This window comes from Rhodnius prolixus, unplaced genomic scaffold (genome assembly GCF_049639745.1).
Source record: "Rhodnius prolixus isolate KJV_2025 unplaced genomic scaffold, Rpr scaffold_12, whole genome shotgun sequence".
NCBI classification, from domain to species: domain Eukaryota; kingdom Metazoa; phylum Arthropoda; class Insecta; order Hemiptera; family Reduviidae; genus Rhodnius; species Rhodnius prolixus.
Genome location: NW_027411635.1, coordinates 8,172,011 through 8,196,255, shown reverse-complemented (window position 1 = coordinate 8,196,255; position 24,245 = coordinate 8,172,011). Strand labels below are relative to the sequence as shown.

The following is a 24,245-nucleotide window of genomic DNA, read 5'->3' as shown; positions in this document are numbered from 1 at the left end:
CAAGAAATATCCTCCATATTGAACTTTACAGTAAGTGCTGCAGCTAGTGTATCAACATTCAATCTTGATTTCTCACTTAGCCAAAAATCATTACCCATTGAAAAAACTCAACTGCTGCATTTGTTCCAGGGCTGCACAACGTAAATTCAACAGGAATTACTAAATTTTCATAGGGAATGTGTTCATTTTTGAAATGGTTAAATATTTCCACCCATCTTTTATCAATTTCAACATGTTGATTTTCCCATTGTTCTAATTTATCAGAATTTAAATATATATTCAGTCTTCTAATTTCTTCAAACAGACAATTGTCATCGATTTTAATATCAGGCATTTCTTTTGATAAAAACTCAACACAATTTCTGAATACAGAGATTAACATATCAAAAAGGAGGACAAATATCGAAAAGAAGGACAGGTAGGAGGACATTTTTCAAGGGAGGACAGAACCTACAAAAGGAGGACGATTGGTCACCTTAAGTAAGAGAAAGCTGTGTTCATGCCAGGTTTTTTCATAATGTTTTCGAAAGGTCCCAATGGCTTTCTTTATATTTTTTACTCAAATACTCAATACATACATATGTACTACATATAGGACTACATCATTCGTTTGAGATGATAAATTTATCATCTCTTTTTATTTTTAAAAGACAAAAAATTTCCTTAATTATTATAGTTCACTATTTGTTTTTTGTTTTGTTTTTCTGGCTTAATTTTGTATGATTCGTTTTATTATTGTAAACAAGTTAAGGTTTAGTTACTTACTGTTCATCATTAATTTATTTTACTTATTTTTTGTTTAATTCTTTTTTTTTTATTTTGGCAAAAGATGAATATTCAGATATATAAAGGCAACTCGCCTTGAAAAAGTTGTAAAACTTATATCAAGTAAAAAATATATATACGTACTTTCGTTTGAAACATTTTTTTCGAAAACATTATGTAAGCGCTTTTCTTAGAATGGGATAAAGTTAAAGAGACTTTTCAGACAATCATCAGTTCTGACAATTGCACAATATATGTAAGTATCAAGTGTTTAATATTCAAAATTTAGAATTGGAAGAATATCAGTTAACCGGATGTGCGATTGTTCAGAACTTTTTTCTCGAGCCTTCTAAAATTTTCGCGACTTTCCTTTAGACTAGTGATAACCAGCTAACCTTTCTTTAGTCACTGCCAGTTCTGCACCCAGTGCAATACGTAATTCCCTTCTTGGGTTTTTGGTAGAACCAGACACATTATAAGATACACATCTAAAGAATAATGTAATATGATGAATGTCAAAATCACAGGTATTTGCCTAATGAATATTATTCATAAAGTGACAGATCTATTTCCTTTACCCTTTCACTGTTTGAAACGTAATTGAAGGTCGTCTATAGGTCGATTGTACACTGATAATTTCATACATGACTACTGCATTGTAATAGACAAATATTCAAATACAATGTATATACGAATTCACAAAATACTGCTTATAAACTCAGTATGGCGTCTCTGTTTATGTATTGTGTATTTTATGTATTTTACTGCTACTGTAATGGTAAATAGAACACATTTTAATTTATTTTTTTGCCTCTGTGAGCAAGTATTGGTATGCCATGTTAAGTTTTATTTACTTTCAGGTGTGCCAATTTGACGTCCGGAAAATGGATTATCCTTATCCGTGGTATGCGGCGTGCGATGTTTGTGAGAATTGTCCAGGTTGTGGTAAAACTGTAGTCATAATCAATGGTACTACAATATCACCTGATATTTACCCAATGCCGACACCTGTTTTGATACAGACGTTTCCTCCAATGCCATCTCCTACAATACCTTCTCCGACAATACAACCCCCCACAATACCATCTGTTACAATACCACCTCCTACATTACCACCTCCCACAATACCATCTGCTACAATACCACCTCCTACATTACCACCTCCCACAATACCATCTGCTACAATACCACCTCCCACTATACCATCTGCTACAATACCACCTCCTACATTACCACCTCCCACAATACCACCTACTCGAGCTCCTACAATACCACCTACTCGAGCTCCTACAATACCACCTACTCAAGCTCCTTCAATGCCACCTACACGAGCACCAACAATACCACCTACGCGAGCACCAACGATACCACCTACTCAAGCACCTACAATACCACCTACACGCGCACCAACAATATCACCGACTCAAGCTCCTACGATACCACCTACCCGAGCTCCAACAATACCACCTACTCGAACACCAACAATACCACCTACTCAAGCTCCTACAATACCACCTACTCAGGCTCCTACAATGCCACCCACTCAAACTTCTACTATACCAATTGATACAACACCACTTACTCAAGTTCCTACAATGTCACCTACACAAACTCCTACAATTCCACCCACTCAAGCTCCTTCAATACCAGCAACACAAGTTCCTACAATACCACCAACCCAAGTTCCTACAATACCACAAACCCAAGCTCCTACAATACCACCAACCCAAGCTCCTACAATACCAGTAACTCAAGTTCCTACAATACCACCATCTCAAGTTCCTACAATACCACAAACCCAAGCTCCAACAATACCACCGTCTCAAGTTCCTACAATACCACAAACCCAAGCTCCTACAATACCACCGACTCAAGTTCCTACAATGCCACCAATAGAATCAACCACAATGCCACCCACTTCAACAATGATGCCTACAATATCCACTATAACAACAACCACAGAATTGCCATCTACAACTACTACAGCATCAACCACTACAACTGAAGTAACTTCAACAACCGAAGATACATCAACAACAACTGAGTTAACTACTACAACAATGTTACCAACACAAACAAGTAGAAAACCAACTAAAAAAATTACTACTACTGTTACCACAACAGTTTGGTACATTTATCCATCATGGTAAGTTTAATTTATTTTTTACTTTCTCTTACCTCACTTTATAGATAGTATTGTGATTGTGATTTTCTAAGTGTGCGTCGCTTAAAAAAAATTAGACCTGCCACTTTTGGTTTTCCATTATCCAGAAAGAAACTTGGCAGTATTTCATTAAAAATTGTTTAAGCGAAATCTGTCCAAAATGCACATATTTTCTCTATAAATTTAGAAAGTTTTCTAAATGAAAAAAAATATGGAACAATTACAACAAAGCAAACTTTATTTAAAGTCAATGGTTATTACTTGATGTACGAAATAATGTTATGATGAAACGACACAAAACTTTGCATTTAATTTTTAGTTTTGTGGTAATGCAACCCATGTTGTTATTTACATGGGTTGCAATACTGTTGCAGTAAAAGGGATATGCAAAATTAATTATGAAGAAACGTTATTTAGATTTCTCGGCACAGTCAGTTTTTCAACTAATAAGGTATGTGCGCACTACCAATCCGAGCGAGCGAGTCACTGTTTCATACGCTATCATTACCTTCTTCTGATCTTCTAGAACCAAAATTTTACTTACAAATAAGATATGACTTGACGCTAGCATTATTTACAGGCAGAGACTGCTATCCAAACCCATGCACTTATTGGTAACTTCTGTTTTGCTCGCCTGCCAGTAGACCAGCAGTTTCTAAACTGTAAAATAATATCGGAAATATCATATTTAATTATTTTTTTTAAAAAAAGGAATAATATTACGTAGGTGCCACATTAGGTAATTAAACATGCAAGAGTCGTTAATAGTTAAGGGAAATAATAGCTATATTTTTGAAAAGCTTGTTTGCATTAACTATTACACTGGAATAAGTAAAGACTATAAATATTAGATTTGTTGGGATGGTAGTTATATAAATTTTTCATTCAAATATTTAAAATATTATGAAAAATTTGGCAACCACAATGACTAAAAATCCTACACCTAATTTAAAGCACGGTTTTAATTAATACATTGAACGCATTGTAGTGGTACTCATAATATTTTGAGACACTTAGCATAATAATTTTTATCTCGAACCAGAAAAATTAATTAGAGTTAGCCCAAAACAGAAAGTAATTACAGTCAAAACAAAAATAAATAAATTAATAAATAAATAAACAAATAAATAGTAAGCCTATTTAGAGGAAGCTTACAAATTAAATTGTGCCTAAGGTTTCTCACGTGTAAATCTAAAGGGTACCATGTCCTACAGGGTACCAGTGTCTAAAAACCATCAAGTAATCTTCTAACCGCTAATTTATGTTCTTTTACAGGTGCCCTAGAGGATGTAGCGTCAGTATTCCTTCAAAGAGCGTCATCAAAAAGTGCATTCTCTTAATATGGCTTGGAATATAAATAAAGAATTCGAAATTGGTTGTTGAGTAATTTTGTACTTGGTAAAAAAAAAGATACTATTTTTTTTTTTTTTTTTTATGATTTAAGGCGCGTCAACATCTAAGGTTATTGACGCCCGGAGCTTTTTTCAGTGTACTGCCGGCCTCTCTTCAGGAAGACCGCTTAAACTTAAATTAATAAAGTCACTCATGCTCATATCATAGAAGTTGTTCTCTATTTTAGTTTTCCAATTGATTAATTTTTTTGCTTTTACATTATTCATCAGATAGAGAATGTTAACATTTTCCTTACTTATTATTTTTCCTAAAATTAAGGGAGGACCAACTCCCTTTCTATTAATAGACATCAAGATCCAGAAAAGCTATATCCACATAGAATTTTGAATCGATTGGCATCACATTCAAGAAAACTGTTTCACGCGGAAATAATTTGAACGATTACAGTGCTTCCCTTATAACGAGTAACAGTAGCAATTAATGTCATAACGACCTGCCAAATTTCAAATTTATCAAAATCGGGATAAAATTTACAGAGTAATTAGTATCAATAGATTGAATAAACAATGCAAATTATACCATTATTAGAACAAACGTATCTCTAAAATTCGATAGAGAATTCATTAAAATTGAACAATATAAAATAATAATAATAATAATCTTTATTGCTTTTACAAGACAACTCATAAGCAAGGAGTTGTGTTTAAGTTCGCACAGAAGAATAATAATAATAAATAAAATACAAAAAAAAAATACAAATCAACAAAAAAAATACAAAAATACAAAGCATACAGAACTAAAAAATTATCTAATTATAAATTCGCGTCAAAAGAAAAAAAAAATAAAATAAAATAATAATAATAATAATTAAGTGAAAGTTATGTACATATACGAGTATATGGATTTATATTAATAATAAAGTAAGTAATATTTTACAGATACATATCAAAACTTCAAAAAATAAAAATCATACACTATTATATAATTTACATTTCAGGCTGCTTATAATAAAAAGATATTTATTATTCATTTCATTCAGAGTGACAGAGGATACCAGATTTATCAAATTTTCTGCCTCAGTTACATGTAATATATTCTTAGAAATATATTTTGATCTGAGCGCAGATAGACCCGTACAGTGGAAAAGAAAGTGGAGTAAGGTATCTGGCTGATCGGCCTGGCAGAGTTCGCAAGGTTTCTCTTCAGAAAATGTGTACCACATTTTACCACAAATAACTCGAGAGTGCCTCTTATACGCTAACCTGATCTGGCTAATTAGTCTGATTTTATTTATGTGACATTTTAATGCCAAATAATTCTCAGGTAAACCAAAGGAAGAAAGATTCCTGTACCATGGATTATAAGAGGAATTCAACACAAATTCAATGTCTGTACTGACCAAATGGTTTCTCATTCTAGACAAAATGTCGCTTTTATATTTCTTAAAAAGAGCAGGATTCTGTTCCGACCAAACATTGTCAGCACCCAACAAATAAAAGCAGTTTCTAAGCTCGGAAACCCAGTTAAAGGGTGTATTACAGTCATTTACAAAATCTAATAAACGCAAATAACATAACTTGGGGATCCTATCCATCGACATTGACAATAGTTTGGCCCACCAATTCAGCATTTTTTTAAATATTTTATACTTAAGCTGAACCCGCCCCACTTCTAATCTAACGTATGCGCTTGGGGTGGTAATGGGAAGTTTTAACAGAGATTTAAAAAAACCAATTTGACTTTTTTCCAATACCTCCAGACATTGAATGCCCCACATCTCCGATAAATACAAAAGAACACTTTCCGACAATGTATCATAAAGATAACTCTTTGTAGCCCATTCATCAGATCTGCAAGAAGCCAACAACCTAAATACGGTGCGATTTGCAGCGACGCTTCTGGCTAAGAAGTATTTACCAGACTGTTTAAATCTTCCTGACGCAAACAGAGGAATCCCCAAATAATTAACAGAACTAGCTATTTCTATCCTCTCACTTTTATAAATAAAATTTGGAAATTTAGAAATTCTGCCTCCTTTATGGAATGGAAGTATAACAGTTTTTCTCTTCCTAGGAACTTCTTACAGCTCACTGTCCGGTGATGGACAGTGTAACGAGAGAACACTGTCCGGAGGCCGGCAGTGCACTGAAAAAAGCTCCGGGCGCCAATAACCTTAGATGTTGACGCGCCTTAAGTCATATATTAAAAAAAAAAATAGGTAATGAGATATGGGAGTTTAAATTTGAACATTCAAATTGAACAATATAAAGACAAAAACAAAGCTTGTAAATTCATACGAACATAAAATTGCAATTTGAAAATATTTGAAACCCAACAAAATTAAACACCTTCATATCTCATCAACTATTATCACTAAACTATTGCTAACCAGTTATAGTGCTAACTATTCTCTACAATTCGGAAAAGGATTCATTGAAATCTGATAAATAGGAATGGATATACAACGGTTTGAAATTTGTACGCATTTGAAATCGAAATAGAAAACAATTAAAATTTAACCTTTCATGTGTCATTACCTATTATCACTGGAATATTGCAATTCCAGTCATAATGCTTACTTTTCTTTACAATTGCGTAAAGAATTTATTAAATTCTAAACAATACGAAAAGAGATATAAACGTTTGATTTTTGAACGAAATTGAAAATATCCAAAATTTAACCCTTTATCTTTCATTCAATGTTATCACTATTCATACCAGTTATAGTGCTAACTATTCTCTACAATACGGTAAAGGATTCATTAAAATCTGATAAACAGGACCAGAGATCCAATGGTTTAAAATTTGTACGCATTTGAAATCGAACAAGAAAACAATCAAAATTTAACCTTCCATATGTCATTACCTATTATCACTGGAATATTGCAATTAATGCCAGTCATAGTACTAACGTTTCTTTACAATTGCGTAAAGAATTCATTAAATTATAAACAATACGAAAAGAGATATAAACGTTTGAATTTTGAACGAAATTGAAAACATCCTAAATTTAACCCTTTATATCTCATTAACAACTATCACTACACTATTGCAATTCAATGCAGTTTTAGTGCTAACTATTCTCTACAATTCGGTAAAGGAATCATTGAAATCTGATAAATAGGGAAAGAGATCCAATGGTTTAAAATTTGTACGCATTTGAAATCGAACAATCAAACAATGGAAATTTAATCATAGGTATTTCATTAATTATTATCTTTAGAACATTGCAATTTATACCAGTTATAGAGCAAAATGTTCTCTACAATTCGTAAAGAATTCATTAAATTCTAAACAATACGAAAAGACATGGAAACGTTTAAATTTTGAAAGAAATTGAAAACATTCAAAGTTTAACCCTTTATACTTCATTACCTATTATCACTACACTACTGCTATTCATACTAGTTTTACTGCTAACTACTCTCTACAATTTGGTAAAGGAATCATTGAAATCTGATAAATAGGGAAAGAGATACAATGGTTTGAATTGTGATCGCATTTGAAATCGAACAATCAAACAATGGAAATTTAAACTCCCATATCTCATTACCTATTTTTTTTTTTAATATATGACTTAAGGCGCGTCAACATCTAAGGTTATTGGCGCCCGGAGCTTTTTTCAGTGCACTGCCGGCCTCTGGACAGTGTTCTCTCGTTACAGACAACACTGTCCATCACCGGACAGTGAGCTGTAAGAAGCTCCTAGGAAGAGAAAATCTAAGGGTCAGCTGCTGGATTCGAACCCAGGACCTCCGCGTGGGAGTCCAGTATGCTAACCACATAGCTAATCCCTTCCCTTCTCATTACCTATTATTCCTGGAATATTGCAATTAATGCCAGGCATATTACTAACTTTTCTTTACAATTGCGTAAAGAATTCATTAAATTCTAAACATTACGAAAAGAGATATAAACGTTTGAATTTTCAACGAAATTGGAAACATCCAAATTTACCCTTTTGTATTTCATTAAATGTTATCACTACACTATTGCTATTCATACCAGTTTTAGTGCCAACCATTCTATACAATTAGGTAAAGGATTCTTTGAAATCTGAGAAATAGGAATGGAGATAGAATGGTTTGAAATTTGAACGCATTTGAAATCGAACGAGAAAACAATCAAAGTTTAACCTTCCATATGTCATTACCTATTATCACTGGAATATTGCAATTAATGCCAGTCACAGTACTAACGTTTCTTTACAATTGCGTAAAGAATTCATTAAATTATAAACAATACGAAAAGAGATATAAACGTTTCAATTTTGAACGAAATTGAAAACATTCAAAATTTAACCCTTTATCTTTCATTCAATGTTATCACTACACTATTGCTATTCATACCAGTTTTAGTGCCAACCATTCTCTACAATTCGGTAAAGGATTCATTGAAATCTAATAAATAGGAATGGAGATACAATGGTTTGAAATTTGAACGCATTTGAACTCGAACAATCAAACAATGGAAATTTAAACTCCCATATCTCATTACCTATTATTCCTGGAATATTGCAATTAATGTCAGGCATATTACTAACTTTTCTTTACAATTGCGTAATGAATTCATTAAATTCTAAAATGTTCTCTACAATTCGTAAAGATTTTAATTTAATATGATTCTGAAGAATACGTAAAGTGATACAAAGGTTTCAATTTTGATTGAATTCGATTACTGTTATTATTATTATTATTAGGAATAGGTTTTAATTCTTTAATAGAATCTATATAAATAAAGTTATTACTGTGTTTCATTAGAAATTTTGGGGATTTCTTTTCTTGCTCAGAGACTGGATTAAAAGAGTGATTTTTATAATTGGTCTGTCAGTATGTCCGAGAGAATAACTAACCTAACATATAAGAGGATTCCATGGTCATTAACAGTGACTTATTAAAATTTGTGATTACGAGAGCGTATTTCTTCCTTTGCACATCGGAAATTTTGATGTGGTTGTGGACGGGAAGGAACGTTCAGTAGAAAGCCACAGAATACTGAACTAATAAGTCCGAACTGGTTATTGTAGGTTCCTATATTGAACTGTACCATCCAATGTATATTCTAAGATATCTCACCTGGTAAACAGGATAATGTTGATAAAATAGATTGAGGACATGTCATGGGGCGCCCGAATGGTCCCTTCTAAGTAAAGTAATATCTAGTTGTTTTCAGGCGGCCTTTACCGTTCAACTGCCTAATAGGTGTCGTGTACGGAGGCGACTAGCAAACATATTTTTACTACAAAGTTTTTATATTAAACATTAAATTAAATCCAAGTCCTAGACCGGTAATCGAATCCAGTACCACATTAGCTTTGCAGATCTCGCCCACTAACAGCTCGGCTACCGTGGCGCCTGGTGTCCTCTCTGATTTTAATTTAAATATACTCACAAAATATATGAAGATCTATAAATTTTTGTTTGAAGTATGATTCCAAAAAATAAAAAATTGGTTCTTGGAAAATTCTGCATAACTAGGGTGGGGTGTAGGGTTTTTCATTAATATAAAGTTCAATGTAATGCACAAATCTATCACTTGCACATATAAAAAATAATCAAAAGCACGGCTAAAAATTTGGCGATTGGAGAAGGTTTCTAAACTGGATATGCGAGCTTCTTGATGGCTGTATTTTCTCGAATATTTATTTTTTTGAAAATTTGTCTAGTTGGTTGCTAGATTCAAAACTATATTAAAACTCTCGTTTTCAAAACTAATTCAAATTGTACATCACTTTTGTTTAAAATTTTTTTGTTTAAGAGTGTATAAGGAGAATATTTCTTTAACTTCGCTTTTAATGTGTAATTTTCATAATTTATGCAACAGCAGGGAATTATTGTTTACAAATGGAGTTTTTATAGCAAACTTGTTTTTGGACTATCGCACTGAAGATTTAATGCGTACTGTAAAGTGCAGAAAAATTTCTGATTGGTTTTAATTACGTTCTGTTTAAAATAAATCTCCTTTTATTCGTCTTAAATACAAGGAACTTTACATAAATTCTTTTTTTCATTTGGTAAGTACATCATATTACTTACTTTCTTCTTTTTTTAATTTATGTTTGGTAGTTTTTTATTTCACATGCCGCATAACTGCCACATAATGTTGGAAGTGAATTATTAATAAGTATAACCCTGCAGCATACCTCTAGTGTGCCATGTCAGAAATATCATGTTTATGTAACGATAAGAACATAAATACTTGAAAAATTAATTAAAAAGTATGCAAAGTCGTTTAAATTTAATTACATCACAAAACTGAAAACGTAATAAAAAACAAAATATTAAAAGTATGAAATGAGATTACCAAAAACCAGCATAGCAGCCATAAAAAAAAATATAAATTTCGCTTAAATACCAAGTATCAAACTATCAAATACAATAAATAGGGTAAACCTAATATTCTTTGTTGTAGAAAAAGTAATTAGATAAATGAAAGTTGCTGAAAAAATTTAATTCTGCCACCAGCATTTCTTTTTATAATTCCAATCGGCGGCTAAACCAGTTAAACAAGCATAGCTAATCCCTTCCCATATATTATTATTATTATTTATTATAAGATGAAACCTCTTGCGATAGAAAATCTAAATCAGTAAATTATCTTCTTTGCGTATTATTTGCTCCTAACTGTGACGATGGTCACATATCGCAAATCAGCGATAGATCTGAAACCGATTTCTCGGCTCCTGTCGCAGGGAAGGGTAGCTGGACCCATCCACTGTGGGACAGACACCCCACATTGCGTTTCATTGCAGAAGATAATTTTTTTGTTATGCTAATAATTTTTGTCAAAGTTTCGACAGTTAACTTTTAATTTTTTTACACTTAATTCTGTTGTAATTATTTCTTTAATTTTAATTCAATTTTTTGTTTTAAATTATTTAATTTAATTCCTAATCAAACCTATACTTTATGCTTTTTCTGATTTTCTTTATTTTCAGAACTATTATATCCCATATACAATAACATGGCTGAAGGATCACCTCCTGCCAAGAAAATGAAGATGAGTAGGTTTAAAGATTTTATATTTACTTCTAAATTGCCGTGCCTCAATTTACAAAATCTTCACTAAATGTTAGTTGGCTTCAATTGACCCTTGTAATAATAAGGGTTAAATGTAATAACAATGGCAGGTGTGTCAACTCCATGAATGCAAGACTTACCTTCTTTTTTTTTTTTTTAGGCATTAGCTCCTTGGACCGGACCATGTTTGTTAACCTAGGTTTACACATCTATTATCCGCTAAATTTGCAGTCAGTTACCACCATTATTTACTCATAACATTCACATATACGATAAACTTGCCTTATATTTTTAGTTTCAAGTACATACAATCTTTCTGTGCGCTATTTGAGTAGGTAATTTCAACAGATTATGTACTTTATTTATGTCTCATCCATACCTACATTCACACTTGGTTTGCCAATCCAAAAAAACTCGCCCGCCAAAAAATGGTGGCTCCCATTTATATTCACTATTTACAAGATCTGCTCCGTCTGGAAGTTGCCACTCCCGGGCGGCTTTAGGCCCTCCGTTACACTTCATTCACCCTGTGCATTCCCTTTTGTGGGGTGTAGCTGTTCGTCCTTCTTAATTCGTCTTTCTTAATAAGCCAAACGTTTAGATAACCTGCACCAAACAAACCAAATTTGAGTACAAAATAAAAGGAAAAGTTTAGGTCTACATGAAAGCCACGCGCATATATTTTAATTATTTTAGACTAAAGTAGTAAATGTTCATTGTGCTGACAGATTTCATTGTGCAAAGTTCATAATTTGAAAATACAATCCACATCTTTCCATTACAGTAAATGTTATTTAAAGTCCAATCTAAATGAAAAGGTCGACGTTCAGCGCAAATATTTGCTCAAGATATACTTTTGTTTTATACTTAATCTACTTACCATTAAAGTTGCGAACATTCTACTAAAATCACCATGCAGATTCCTGAAATCTAATGTCGAAAAAATTCAAGTGCCTAATCTATCTAAGTTTCGCTCAAACCAGATTTGGGGTCAGTAAATTCTGACATTTAGATTAGATTCCACAAGGTTTGCCTAAAGAAAGCCGACGCCAACGCGACTCACAGAGGGCCTATTGTGGTACCCACCCACTAATTAGAACACCCCCTCTAGTCAGATCTGTTTTACTAGAACTAAGAGTCTGGCGAGAGACTCCTGGGCAAAGTATGAAGGCAGTTTTTCTTCTCCAAGAGCGGAACCTTGAGTCAAACAACTCCTAACCACTGGCACAAAACGTTCAGAGCAGTTTCATCTGCTTCCCAACAGATCCTAACAGGCTTTACCAGCTTCATGCGATGCATGTGTTTATTAATCTACAATGACCAGTGAAAAGGCTTACGTTCATCATCCGTACTTGCAGGAGTAATGCCACTGTTAGCTTAGGACGAATAGCAGCTACTAATGAATTTTTTTCGCCGACCAAGCGATTCATCGTCTCATTGCTCCTGTAACCCGGAATGCCCGTGTACCCAATCAAGAAATACCATATTTTTGGCCTCTTCTTCCAGTCAGGGTTTCTAAGCAGTGAGTGAGCAGTTTAGAAACAATCTTCACAGGACTTGATTGTATGTAAAGCAGCATGACTATGCGAGAAGATGACGACCCTGGAATCAATTATGTCACGTCTTATGATATCAGCAGGACATAGTTATAGAAAGATTAGCTCCGCCTGAAAGACTGTAGATGGCGTACACTGAAGCCCAGCAGTTGTCAAAAAGTGACTGTTTAAAACAATTTTATGCTCACTTCTGTTAGGGTCAAGAGTTATTAGAAAATGAAGACAATTAATCAATTGAATGAAATGAATCTTCAACTTCAAATTGATAATCGATATTACCTGATGAGCTTTCAGGTAAAACACAAGAGGTAAATTAAAAAAGTAATTGATAGATTTAAGAACAAATGACGGACTCAATTTAAATTTAAAATTGTTATCACTTTATGGGCAGCAGAAGCAAATATCTGAACTGTATATTGAATTTAAGGGCTACAGTGTAAAGATTATTTAAAGCTTTGTCTTCAACATAATCAAAGGAGCATCGATATATTGATCTCACTACAGTATTAACCAAAAAGAAGTAGATTCAAGTTGTAGGAGAACTGCAACGAAATCTTTCAGGTTATATGAATTAAGTAACCTACCTAATCTACTAAGTAGTATATTCATTTTCTTGATTGATCAAATAAAGATACATGTGCAGGAGAGGAGAGTAATTTTGATTAGGAGGGACATGTGTACCGATGCGTCCTCTTGATCCGAAAAGTGTCTATGGATCTGCATCACTAAACAAAAAAAAACGGAAGATCTCCAAAAAAAAAAAAAAAATGAAGTCCAAACCTGGTAACTATTTGGTTTATGTGCGAGATCAAGTGGATCCGACAATAAGATACCCGCCAAAAAACCAGTTCTTTTATTTAGGCGATTTCTTCAGTTTTTTTGACGATATTCCTGAAAAAGGCTACAACGAGTTACTATACATTTTTGATACAATACTATAAACATTGTGACCAATAATATTTATTCCAAAACATTCTTTTGTAGATGACTGAATGTTAATTTAATTCTAAAAGTTAGATTTATCTATTATTGCAGCAATAGAGGAACCGGTGGTCTTACTACGCCGTTGGCAAGGACCATCAACTATTCGTTATTTATCATTCCGTAAGTTTTCTTGGCTGTCCAGCATAATTTTGATCTCGTTTCTTTCTATATTTTTATTTTCCACTCAATTCTTTCTGTATTCTTTTACACTCGGCTGTTTATACTTTCTTATTTTACTGGACTATTTACTGCATAATTTTTATACTACATGTTTTTATCTCTACACTTTCTATGTACTTTGTTTTCCTTTTCACAATACATATTTTGGTTCTCAGCTATTTCCACGCATTTAGTTTCCAACTTCTTATCATAATATATAATTTTGTTTTGAGTGTATGGTTCAATATATTCGCATTCTTGACTGATTCTGCATCTTGACGCGAACCTAAATGCATTTTTCTTTTCTCGGCTGCTTAATACATTGTAATGGACTGCTTACTTCAAAAATTTCACTACGGCTAAACTACGTACTTCATTTCTAGAGCTAAATATTGTTTTTGATTAATGTTAACTTTAAGTTTTGCTCTCGACTGACTTATTTTTGTTTTCCAGCCGAAAGACAACCAGAACTAACTATCGGATCAGACCCCTACACAGTCTCTCTACCTTGGACCTCTGGTAAGACTTAAAATTTACTTATTTAAAGTACTAAATGGGCATTCACTTTAAGCATCTCTGTCCTGGTTCTAAGCTGGATAACTGATGTTCCCTGGGAGCATTATAAGTCTTAGCCAACGGATAATAGTAGAGTCCGAAACTCCAGATTGGTTGATGGACAAATGCAGACGACTGCAAACCATCTACTTTAGATGCCATCAATTTGGAGCTGGTTCAGAAGTACTGGACTCCTTACTAAAGCTGGCACATAGCCTGTCTAAAACCTTGGCCATATTCTGTGATCCTCAAGTACAGGGAGCTGTTTTAAGTAATTATCATAGCTCCTTATGGCGTCTTCTAAAACTACTTAAATATTTATTTTTCAGAGTCATATTACTCTCAGATAAATATTCCATTACCAAGTAGTGAAGAATTGTCTTCCCTCAGGAAACTGTCTGACTCCGAAATTTCCATAATGATGGGTTTGGTAAGTACTATAAAGATATAGTTTGCCCCAACAATTTATCATCTGTGTCTCAGTTTTTTAATCAAATAGTCCGGCATTTTTTCTTACAGCCTGATGGACCAGAAACTCCTCGCCCAATCCACATTCTTTCAGTTTGCCGAGAAAATGGCGTGCTCAAGTTTAAGGTTTTGTGGTAAGTTTGGTTTTCCAACTGTAGACTAAATTTTCCTTAAGTTTTGGGATCTACTTGCCATCATGAAGAATTATTTTTTCTCCCTTTCGCCAGTCACAATTCAGAGAGATTCAAACTACTTCGGGTATATGAAGTTATTGACTGAAAATAACAAATAAATCGCGTTCACATGATTATAAGGAAAAAAGGGTTTTAAGTTTTTTTAGAGCATGCCTTTTTTAATCAGTCACTAGAAGGTGAAAATGTGTCCATCAAAACAATACAATTTATCTTCTAGGTATTTTAACAATTTAAAAAAAATATTCAATTTAAATATGACCGAATAAAAATGAATAATAAGGAATAGTAACTGAGATTCTAGCAACACTGGCACTTCCAAAAAAAAAAAAAATCATTTTTAATTTTAGTGTGAACGGTTCATTTGCTTCCTTTTTTTTTAGGTCTTGGCAACTGTAATAAAATGGGCTAAAAGTATTTGTAATAAATAAATAATAAACTTCATCAGTTTTTCAAATTCAAGTAATAAAAATTTGTGTTCTTAGGTCGTCAGAGAGCAAGCACGTTGGCATCCACGAGGCTTCTGATCCGCTTTTTAAGGTCAAATTTCCACAGTTGGTCATCAACTATTTTGAGAGTTTAATTTCTTGGGCAATTTCACCTGCGACTTCAGAGACCAGTACTTCAACGGATGATAGCAGTGATAGCTCAAGCAGCTCGGATGAGTGCTAGAATAAAACTAAAACAAATTTTTATCTTAGAATAATTTCATTTATACTTTATTATAATTTAGCTAAAATTAAAAAAGAAAATGTAATAAAGAAAATATTTTTTATAAAAGAAAAAAAAAATAAAATAAAATTAGGTGCAACCAAATTATTTTTTAAAAAGATTACTTTAAAAACCGCCACCACAAAGCTGTAGCTTTACCAGTTGGACAAGATACTAATTAGGGGCAGGGTTTATCGGCCGAAATGAGGTTCTTGTTGAACTGTGCACGCCAGGTTATGAGATGAAGGTTTAAGCCTTGTATTCAACAATTTACCTTATGCCACGAGTAATAAGGATAATAAAAAACTATTTTTTAATATTTTGTTTTTTAACGTGACCTCGCCCTAATCCATTAAAACACTTATTGCATATGTATGTGTGTTTTCTAACAAATTTAATAATCGTGCAGATTTAAAGCTGTTAGCATAGTATGCAATTCTATCGACCCAAAGAAATAGATTCCCTCTAGCAATATACGTTCTTATTTATTTAATACTATTGAAAGGGATTAAATTGAGTTTAAAGTAAATTTATCCACTTGAAGTAAATCTTTACGCCATGGAATGTTCACTTTTTGAGATTTACTCAAAAATGGCATTTAGGATTATCTGTAATATCTAGAAAAATTCCTTTTAGGGCAGGCAGTTCTTTTTCTTGTCCATAGGCAACCATAAAAAAGAAATTCATTATTTCTACTAAGTTTACAAATTAAATGAAATTACTTTTACAGTTTCCAGCGTGTTCACTTTTATGTATTACTTAAGTGAATTATTTAAATGAATCGTTAGAACGTCGGAGGAGTCAATGTGCTCGGACAATGCTAGTAATTAGTGAAGTGTAATGTAAAGAAATTTTAAGGATAATAGATTACAAATAAATTGAAATAATATTCGGACTGATAAAACAAAAATAAAAAAAGTGCACAGATACCTAATTATAATAGATAAATGTAATAAATATGTATAATAAACTTATCATAAGCCAAAATAAATAATAACTTTTAAGAATAACTAAATAAAAAAATTTGACAAAATTTATAAATAACCAAAAAAGTCGCACATAACATAATATTGTACATGTTAGAAAATGCTTACAATTTAATACCTTACTTATTTATAAAGTTGGAAAAAAAGGAGTAATAATAAATAATAAAATAGTAAATATTATTATTTCAGAATTATAGTTAATAACATATTAGACAAAATTCTTGTTTGGTTGAAAATATTTAAGAAATGGTAAATTTCTTAAAATCATTGAAGTATTTGGTACAAAATTATTTTTGAGTTTTATATTGTTTTGTTTCATTACATCTGTAGCTTGATTATATTCCTTTATTATGATAGTGCTTAATGAAATCTGAGATTTTATTTGACTTTGAATCAACTTTTGTTACTTTACTACATTATTTTCTTGGAAGGCGCCACGGTAGCCGAGCGGTTAGAGGCGGGACCCTGTAAAGCTAATATGTATAAAATGCTGGTTAGTGGGTTCGATTCCCCGGTCTAGGCCTTGGATTTTATTTAATGTTTAGTAAAAGAAATTTACAGTGAAGTATGTTTGCTAATCACCTCCGTCCACGACACCTAATTTGGTAGTTGAACGTAAAGCCGGCCTGAAAAAATAGGCGATTACTTTACTTTATTTTCTTGGAACATTCTTGTACATAATTTCATAATCAAATTCTTAAAGCGCTTTATTTTGGAATCAGGTTTTTTTCACAGACAACTATTGTAATCGTTTTTAGTAGCAAAATATTTTAAATTTCTTATCATATAGGTACAATCTGAAATGTTACGTACTCCATACTATTAGCGAGTAGTTCTTTTTCTATTGTAGAAAGGCTTGGCTCGGTGTCATTTAATGTGTGGCTTATGTATGCTACAGGGAAGCCTGAAGCTAAGTCTCTAAATGATAAATATTGGCATCCAATTAGTGTGTCTAATGGTTCCGTTTTAAATTTAGCAAGGGGTGAGGATCTTCTATAGTTTTTTCATCTAATTTCCAATTCCTTTGTCCTGGTGCATCTATTTTCTTTAGCACGATTAAAAATGGAGAATTCAAATAAGAGTCAGATTATGTTTGGCCCTATCAAGTCGGAAATCTGTCTACATCTAAAGATTTAATCATTAATTCTACGATGTGCTTGAAGTATTTATGTTTCAATCCCTTTGTTTGGAAATTATTATTTTGTACACTACCTTCATTAATTAGTGAATAACATACGGAAATATCACATCTATTTTCTTAAAGAAAAGACTGAAAATGAGTTGAACATGAAAATGTTATAAGTTGCGCGAATTTTATCATCAAACAAAGAACTTCGGCATTTAAATCAAGCTGTTCATAATTTAGAAAGATATACAAAGGGTTTTAGCATTTCAAGTTACTTAACATTTGTAAAATTTGTTTTTTTTTTAATTGTGAGAGAAAGAATTTGTTTGCAAAAAAAATGGAGTTTTTATACGAAAAATTAGCATTAGCTAGAAATAGTTAATGATATTTAATTTTACTTACTGGAATTACGTAATGTTCATTGATGTAGACTTTTCTATTAACTTAAAAAAACAGAAGTTATATATGCACTTTATCTTAGAGTGACCTACCGAACTGCGCCATTTATGTTAAATGCAACAAGAAATCACTTTTTTAAAACAATTCATTTTTAATTTTACAAAATTGTTTATGAAGTGATTAAATTACTACAATAAATTTAAATCAATTTTGAAATTTACCAACTACACTAATACATGCACTTAAAATATAGCACTTATTGGTACGGTGTTCCAACGGAGACTAAAGACCGTTACTAAGTGGCCGTTTTATAATATCTGTGCATTGCTGCCTTCAGCAAATTTTTCTTTATCTCAGTTGTCAGCAGATTGCTTGCATGTACTAACTTATGAGTGTAGACTCTTTTGGATTTTTATTTCTAAATATTTTACTTTATAAGAATGCCTGAATAAACATCTTCTCAGTGCATACCCTTTATTTGGAGTTGCATGTAAGCTAGATAGTGAAGAAATTTGGTTTTATTTAACTCAGAGTAGAGTACAACAATATAGGAATTATATCAATAATAATTTAATCCGTATGAACATATAATATATAGCAGCGTTTCCCAAAGTGTGGGTCGAAAAATTGTAAAAACACAAAATATCTACAGGGTGTTCAGCATAAGACTACGGTAACTTCGGGAGGCGATTCTGGGCATCATTTGCAACAAAAAATTCCATATAAACTATGGCCCGATTCTGTTCCGTTTTATAGATATTTTTAATATTATGTTTTTTCAAGGTGTTACTACTTTTTAGCAAAACGTTGTCTATATTTCTCGAACTATTAAAGCTACAGCTATTTTAATAAGCTCATTAGAAAGGAGGTTAAATTTCCTTTTAAATAAGCTAATTTGTATTCCAAAATAATAATATTAAGTATTTCACTTTGTGGCCCAAACATAAGAAATAGCAAGTTTCTAATTTTTTCCAAAAACTTTGACTTCATTTTTCTCAAAAACATTTTATATGAAAAAACCGTGCACTATTCAGGAAAAACATCTACATACGATCACCTTTCGAACGGTATACAATAATTGGGGTTATGGTAAAAATTGATGCAGAAATCTGTGATTAATTGCAAAAAAGTAGGCTTCAAAACAGCGTCGGCATCATGAAAGGGATTCACCTACCATAAGAATATAACTGACCAGAATCATCAAATCCAGTACGATTTTTTGCAAACGTGTAATTTAATGATTTATTTATTTAAGAACTATATTCAAAAAAATAAAACTTACATTAAAAATAATAAAATAAAATAAAAAGAAGATTTCTGCATCAATTTTAAACATAACCGTAATGTATTGTATACCGTTCGAAAGGTGATCGTATGTAGATGTTTTTCCTGAATAGTGCACGGTTTTTTCATATAAAATGTTTTTGAGAAAAATGAAGTCAAAGTTTTTGGAAAAAATTAGAAACTTGCTATTTCTTATGTTTGGGCCACAAAGTGAAATACTTAATATTATTATTTTGGAATACAAATTAGCTTATTTAAAAGGAAATTTAACCTCCTTTCTAATAAGCTTATTAAAATAGCTGTAGCTTTAATAGTTCGAGAAATATATACAACTTTTTGCTAAAAAGTAGTAGCACCTTGAAAAAACATAAAATTAAAAATATCTATAAAACGGAGCTGAATCGAGCCATAGTTTATATGGAATTTTTTGTTGCAAATGATGCCCAGAATCGCCTCTCAAAGTTACCGTAGTCTTATGCTGAACACCCTGTATAACATTTTGCTCTAAATTTAATATTTTTTGAAACTTTTTCAAGTACTGCAGGTGGCAACCCTTCCGCCACCGTTTAAATTCGCAACCACCGTTTCCTACCGGACCGTTTAAATTCGGATGCTCTGATTGGCTGATTTCGATTCGTCATTCAGTGCCTTCTGTCGATATTGAAAAGGAAGAAATGCTTAATCTTAGTGAACAAGAAGTTGATAATTTAATTGAAATTTCAAGCGACACCGATCTTGAAAAAGTGTTTGAAACTGTACCACTAATTAATTTTTGGTTGCGCTGTCAAAAGGAATATCCAAGCGTAAGCGAAAAAGCGATACAATTTTTAATGCCTTTTGTCACCACTTATACGTGTGAAACGGCGTTCTCAGCCTTGGTGTACTTGAAAAATAAGTATCGAAACAGATTGCATGTCGAACCTAATTTGAGAATAAAATTAACATCATTAAGTCCTAATTTGAAATTACTATGTGATGAAAAACACCATCATCCTTCGCACTATGTTAAGGTCAAAATATGTAAAACAAAATTTACTTTAAGTTTTAAATGAAGATAATGGATTGTCTTTAATTACTTATGTTTTTGTTATATAACTATTTTGCAATTTTTGTGTATGAAATAAACAAACAATTAACTTGAATTTTGATTTTTATTAAAAAATAAAATTTGTTTTGTAAATAAATGTTTTTTTTTATAAGGTGGGTCGCGAAAAAATTTAAAATCTCGTACCGGGCCGCGGTCAAAAAAGTTTGAGAAACGCTGATATATAGTATAATGAAGGAGTTATCAACTCAAAATAGCATTCACAAAATGTCAAAAAGTAATTTTATACTACTGGCTAACAGAACATACTTCGGCTTGCAAGAACATTTTAAGAGTCAGTTAATCTCCAGGTGGTCTAAGTTAAGACTTCACAAGTCCCTTATCCAACCCGTCTGAACATACGCTTCAGAGTGCTGGGTAACCACCAGAAATGATAAGCTTGTTCTCCTTAGCTTTGTAAGAAAAAAATTCTTCGAAGGATCTATGTAGCCATTTTGGATGGCTGAAATATGAAGACGGAGAAGTAACGCGGAACTAAGGAGTTTGTACAGGGACGTCGACGTGGTGAGTTTCATGCCTTCATTGGGCAGGAAATGTAGGTAGGAAAACTCCTCCTTGGTGTCCGAAACTGGACGGTGGCCGGTATTGGACCGAGACAACTGGCGTTCCTTGATAGAGATTCGCGCAAGAGTGTTGTAGCGCTAATTAGGAGTTTCAACATTTAGAGTGACTGAAAAGTAGAGTTGGAACTTTAGTATGTAGTAGTGAAGAATTGAAAGAAATTATCGTTTCCCAAGTCTCGAAAGAGAGACTTGGAGAGTTTAGGTAGTCTTTCAAGAGAAGTTAATGGTCACAGTTAATAAGCTGCTAAGTTTTCACAGTTGTAGGTGATCGATCATATACGAGGTTCCTCATAGGTTCCTCGTAGGTTCCTCATACCTTATCCAACTAATGCTTTCATCATTACTTATGTATGGGCGTGGGCGGAGACGTTCGGCAAATTTGGCTGGCTACCGTTTCGCCCGCTCGCGTACTGACGTACGCATTCTTATCGCTTATAACTAAGTTATTATTACACTCTTCCGCTTGTTTGGACTTTCACTTTTGTTTTTGTTCTCTTAAACCTTGCTATCTATTTAAAATTGTTGTTTCTATGTTATTCTTAGCCCTTGCCGCGCAATTAAACCACCCCCCCTACCTTCTCATAGACCAAATGGTCACCTCCTTATCAATTGAGGGGGGACTGACCAGTGTCCGGTAAGTTAGTCTAGTCTGCTTATTGGTGTGCTTCTTACCGTATCTCTGCCTGCTGCGCTTCGCTTCTGCTGAATACCTAATACTTCGCAGTATCCGCATCTATACGCTTGCACTTCCTATCCCCTTCACCACTTCTCTGGCGTTGGGTCACACACAGTGCTACCTGGATCATCCGCTTCTTTCACCAAAGGTAAAAGCACCTTTTCCCATCTATGCCGGGTGATATAACTTACCCTAAAATTCTAAAAAACAGGAAAGCCTATGAGGAATTGGTGCACTACATAAACGTTATTAAAACCTCCCAAAATAAAGATTAAGAACTAATTAAGAAAATATTCTGCCTAATAGTGCAAACTGATGCCAAAAGGAGAAAAACAAAAAAAAAACTTTTCCCCTTTTCTGCTTTACATTTATTCTTTATTTCATTTTCTTTGTTTAGTAATATCTCAAAGCAGCGCCCCTTTGGGCACAGACCGATCTCATTTCGATTCTTTCGTTTTCCACCCCTGCATCTGGGTGTAAGCGTCTTCGTGCGCCTACAACTTATTTTAGTTTATCTATTTCACTCGACATGTCTACTTATTATTTGACGGATCAAGTGGACCGTTGACGTATTTTATTTAAATACAAAAAGAAGCATAGATAGCAACGCCATCTTTGGACACAGCCGAGAACTAACCACCTTTTCCTAGTTATACCAATTAATAATAACTATATTTTCGCGACGAGATGGCCTAAAACTTTAAATTTCAAAGGAGTATTAAAAAATAAAACATCTACGAGTGCAGTACTTCCTCTTATAAAAGGTAAGTGAAAGTAAACTGTGAAGAACTTGAGGAGGGCATTGAACTACTTTAACACCCACTCAAAAGTCCGTTCATTCGATTAACATTTATTTTACTCATCGAATCACTTGCACTGCAGAAGAATGTTTTAACAACTAATCGAATTTAGAGACTGGAGTGCAAGGGTGCAGTTTTATTAGGAAACCAAGAATGGTAAGAGCAGAAAATCAAACAGTTGGCTGAAAGATGGCTTACAGTAAATAGTCTGTCACAACGGCCAATATTTTTAACATTAATACAAAATTAATACAGCACATTATATCTATTCCGAAAATACAATTGACCTACATTCCTTGGTCCCAGATAGATCCCGTTATTCTATGAATTCTCTCAATTGAAATAAGTAGTAGTGAAGTTGAACTTCTAAGCCCAACTAAGATTCGCTTTATCATAAATTGTAACGAAACATACAATTCTCTCTCAAAAGTAGCTGTGATTTTCTATTTTTTCCCTTGTTTTTGAACTTCTACTTCCAAAACTAGTCGACCTGATGTGTATGATCAAGCTCTGGCATAGAAATGGAATGTTAGAAAGAGAAACTAAGGAATTTCTGGTAAAACTAGCAATGATTTTCCATTTTTCCCCTTTTTTCTTGAACTTCTACTTCCAAAACTAGCCGACCTAATGTGTATGATCAAGCTCTGGCATAGAATGGAATGTTAGAAAGAGAAACTAAGGAATTTCTGGTAAAACTAGCAATGATTTTCCATTTTTCCCCTTTTTTCTTTAACTTCTACTTCCAAAACTAGCCGACCTAATGTGTATGATCAAGCTCTGGCATAGAATGGAATGTTAGAAAGAGAAACTAAGGAATTTCTGGTAAAACTAGCAATGATTTTCCATTTTTCCCCTTTTTTCTTTAACTTCTACTTCCAAAACTAGCCGACCTAATGTGTATGATCAAGCTCTGGCATAGAATGGAATGTTAGAAAGAGAAACTAAGGAATTTCTGGTAAAACTAGCAATGATTTTCCATTTTTCCCCTTTTTTCTTTAACTTCTACTTCCAAAACTAGCCGACCTAATGTGTATGATCAAGCTCTGGCATAGAATGGAATGTTAGAAAGAGAAACTAAGGAATTTCTGGTAAAACTAGCAATGATTTTCCATTTTTCCCCTTTTTTCTTTAACTTCTACTTCCAAAACTAGCCGACCTAATGTGTATGATCTAGCTCTGGCATAGAATGGAATGTTAGAAAGAGAAACTAAGGAATTTCTGGTAAAACTAGCCATGATTTTCCATTTTTCCCCTTTTTTCTTTAACTTCTACTTCCAAAACTAGCCGACCTAATGTGTATGATCTAGCTCTGGCATAGAATGGAATGTTAGAAAGAGAAACTAAGGAATTTCTGGTAAAACTAGCAATGATTTTCCATTTT

At 33.0% G+C, this 24,245-nt stretch overlaps 3 protein-coding genes and 1 long non-coding RNA gene across 6 annotated transcripts in view; 3 read left to right on the top strand and 1 right to left on the bottom strand.

The window, feature by feature from the left end:
* Positions 1–1,158: 1,158 nt before the first annotated feature.
* Positions 1,159–4,776, top strand: LOC141461657 (uncharacterized). 2 transcript variants are annotated; one of them, XM_074142868.1, is made up of 3 exons: positions 1,159–1,292; positions 1,626–2,911; positions 4,205–4,776. In XM_074142868.1, the coding sequence occupies exons 1-3, from the start codon at positions 1,278–1,280 to the stop codon at positions 4,284–4,286; spliced, it is 1,383 nt and encodes a 460-aa protein (XP_073998969.1). In that variant the 5' UTR covers positions 1,159–1,277; the 3' UTR covers positions 4,287–4,776. The 2 variants fall into 2 exon arrangements, with proteins under 2 accessions (XP_073998969.1, XP_073998968.1); XM_074142867.1 differs by lacking the exon at positions 1,159–1,292 and adding an exon at positions 1,343–1,543 and having other exon boundaries at positions 4,205–4,775.
* On the bottom strand, positions 3,312–18,720 carry LOC141461659 (uncharacterized). The gene is made up of 3 exons (XR_012462986.1): positions 18,440–18,720; positions 9,674–15,893; positions 3,312–3,589 (listed from the first exon to the last, which is right to left on the bottom strand). It is a non-coding gene; the product is annotated as an uncharacterized lncRNA (long non-coding RNA).
* Positions 10,159–15,886, top strand: LOC141461658 (uncharacterized). Of its 2 annotated transcripts, XM_074142869.1 has the most exons (7): positions 10,159–10,295; positions 11,220–11,285; positions 13,893–13,961; positions 14,454–14,519; positions 14,885–14,985; positions 15,075–15,157; positions 15,700–15,886. In XM_074142869.1, exons 2-7 carry the CDS (start codon positions 11,246–11,248, stop codon positions 15,884–15,886), a joined length of 546 nt encoding a protein of 181 aa, XP_073998970.1. In that variant the 5' UTR covers positions 10,159–10,295; positions 11,220–11,245. The 2 variants fall into 2 exon arrangements, with proteins under 2 accessions (XP_073998970.1, XP_073998971.1); XM_074142870.1 differs by lacking the exon at positions 13,893–13,961.
* A 3,296-nt stretch (positions 18,721–22,016) lies between the features above and the next one.
* The window catches only part of Gld (Glucose dehydrogenase), a 41,917-nt gene continuing 39,688 nt past the window's right edge, over positions 22,017–24,245 (top strand). The window contains exon 1 of the mRNA XM_074142811.1: positions 22,017–22,212. The gene's annotated coding sequence lies outside the window, so the exon portion shown is untranslated. The remainder of the gene's footprint in view (positions 22,213–24,245) is intronic.